Source organism: Apis dorsata, unplaced genomic scaffold, assembly GCF_000469605.1.
Source record: "Apis dorsata unplaced genomic scaffold, Apis dorsata 1.3 scaffold_256, whole genome shotgun sequence".
NCBI lineage: Eukaryota > Metazoa > Arthropoda > Insecta > Hymenoptera > Apidae > Apis > Apis dorsata.
Window position 1 is genome coordinate 678775 of NW_006263534.1, and position 2403 is coordinate 681177.

General features: G+C 46.4%; 1 protein-coding gene across 1 annotated transcript in view; it reads right to left on the reverse strand.

Annotated features, from left to right (window-relative positions):
• Window positions 1-295: 295 nt before the first annotated feature.
• LOC102671211 (transcription factor hamlet-like) overlaps window positions 296-2403 on the reverse strand; it is a 19217-nt gene continuing 17109 nt past the window's right edge. Inside the window, exon 2 of the mRNA XM_006616300.2 lies at window positions 296-1317. Within this exon, the coding sequence (XP_006616363.2) occupies window positions 377-1264 (888 nt within the window). The 5' untranslated portion in view covers window positions 1265-1317 and the 3' untranslated portion in view covers window positions 296-376. The remainder of the gene's footprint in view (window positions 1318-2403) is intronic.

A 2403-nucleotide genomic window follows, 5' to 3' on the forward strand; every position in this document is an offset into this window, starting at 1 on the left:
AGTAAACTTTGCATTGCAAATACTTCGAACATTTTAGGCACATTTTTTTTAAGGCACCTCTTTCGACTAAAATCGAAGAACTCGAATACCACGAGATATCGAAATTATTTCATTGGGAATGTGAAACGAATTCGGGGGAAAATTCGAAATTCATTCAATACAGAAAAAAAAAATAAATTCATAAGATTTACGTTTTATCTTTGCGAGGGAAAATTCGATCTATCTCTTCTCACAAAAAAAAAAAAAGAGAAAAAAAAAGAAAAAGAAAAGGAGAAAAAATGGGTCCATAAAAAAAACTTCTCGAAGAAAAAGCGCATCGATCTCTCCACTTAACCGTACCCGACGAAAATCGTTCATCGAATCACGATTCCCTGACTCAAGTGTTGTTTCCAGGTGACAGGGGAGGGGAATTAACTTCCCGTTGCTCCTCTTGGACGCTCTCGGGTCTGCTCGCGGTGCTGCTCGACCTCGAGCTCAGATTATCCCTGTCGCTGAAGTAGGAAGAGTCGCCTCTCTTCTCCTCCAACTGGAGCTGTTGCTTGTCGTTCCTGAACTCGTCCCCACCGTGCCCCAACAATCCAGGGAAATAAGGTATCCCCTGTCTCTGGGAGGTGATCTTCCCCATGAAGCTGCGAATCTCCTCGAAGTAAGATTCGTCCGCTCTCGGCAACTGTCCGTGATACCTCGATCTGACCTCGTCGAGTATCGTTGGCCCGTCGGCGTCGTGCTTTTTCAAGTGTCTGTCCAAATTGGTCTGTTGCCCGAAACACCGTTCGCACAACGGGCACTTGAACGGTTTCTCCTTGTTATGAATGTTCCTCACGTGGCGTTGCAAGTTGCTCGAGATGCTGAAGCTCCTCTCGCAGTACTTGCACTTGTACGGTTGCTCGCCCGTGTGAGTCCTCAGGTGCCGCGTCAGATTGGCCGATCTGGGGAACACTTTACCGCAGAACTTGCACGAGTATCTGTCCTTCGGCTTCAGACCTGCCTGCACGCTGATTGAATACGGCGGAATAGCGCCGGACGCTTGTTGCTGGTGATGCTGGTGCTGGTGCTGGTGCTGCTGTTGCTGACTCGAGTGACTTTGTTGTTGGGGCGGTTGATGCTGCTGCCCGCCCGNCAGAGGATAGATGCTAGCTTGCTTCGGGCTTATGTGGCCCGGCATTTTTCTCGGACTCGAGTCTTTCTCCCGCATGGCTGGAGGATACTTCGGGTCGTGCAACAATGTTGGGGGCAGGGGGATGTTACCGAGATATCCGCTCATCACACCCGCTTCTATCACCCTCGGCTTTGCTCCTGCTCGTCGCTCCGGATGATCTGAAAAATTCCATCGACAAGTTTTTTTTTTTTTTTTTTTTTTAACGTTCATCGAACAGTTTGATCGTTCGTCAATTATAGTTTCGAATGTGTATTATTATTATTATTATTATTATTATTATTATTAGATCGTAATTATCGTAATATATTATTAATTGTTGAGAGAAAGGTCGGAAGGAAGAATTTAACGAAACGTTGTCAACATCGCGCCGGATTGGAGACTCAAACGCTCGCACGAGCGATGATACACGAGCGGTGATTTCAATGCCAGATAGAAGATTTGTTCGAACGTAGATACGTTATATTAAAAATTTTGATGTTTTCAATGATGATGACGATGATAATAATAATAGTAACGATCAAAGTCGAACGCGATGAAGGATTTCTCAATAGGATTAAGCGATTTATATAATATTAACGGGAAATCGAGTTTCCCTATGGAGGAACGTCTCGCTAATTCAAGAACTCCTTTCACAGCCGGTGTCGTTTCCCGCAAGTCGATCCAGTTACCGAAGAACCTAATCCTCAGCTGGTCGGTCGTACAGTTCCAACGAAAGAGAAATCAACTCGTGACAGGGTTGGAGGGACGGAGGAACGTGATTGGTGGGGAGGAGTTGCCATTCCTCGGTGCAAGAACCCGTAATGCTCTAAGCGTAAAAGCGGCAGGAGCAAAAAGCTCGCGACCGACAATAGTGAAAAGCGTTAATTACGAGTGGATGTATGTGTGTATGTGCGTGCGTGTGTGCGTGTGTACGTGGAACGTGACGAGGGACCGGAGGAGCGTCCGGTTGGAATCGAAAGTGCGTAGAAACACTGGAAGGAACACCGTTGCGACCGATGATCCAGAACGGCCGAACGGTTTTCGTCCGTTAAGACCTATCGTCGCGTGCAAAAAACGAGATAAATTCCTCGCCGGGAAAACGGTTCTCCTCTCCTCGAGCTTCTTTAATAACACTCCTAGCCTTTATTACCGGAATTACAGCGAGAAAGCCGCCAATTCTGAATTCCAACAATAAAAGGTGGCCGCTGGCCGTTCTCTCCTCTCCTTCTCGCATCGAACACGGAATCGATATATATATATATATA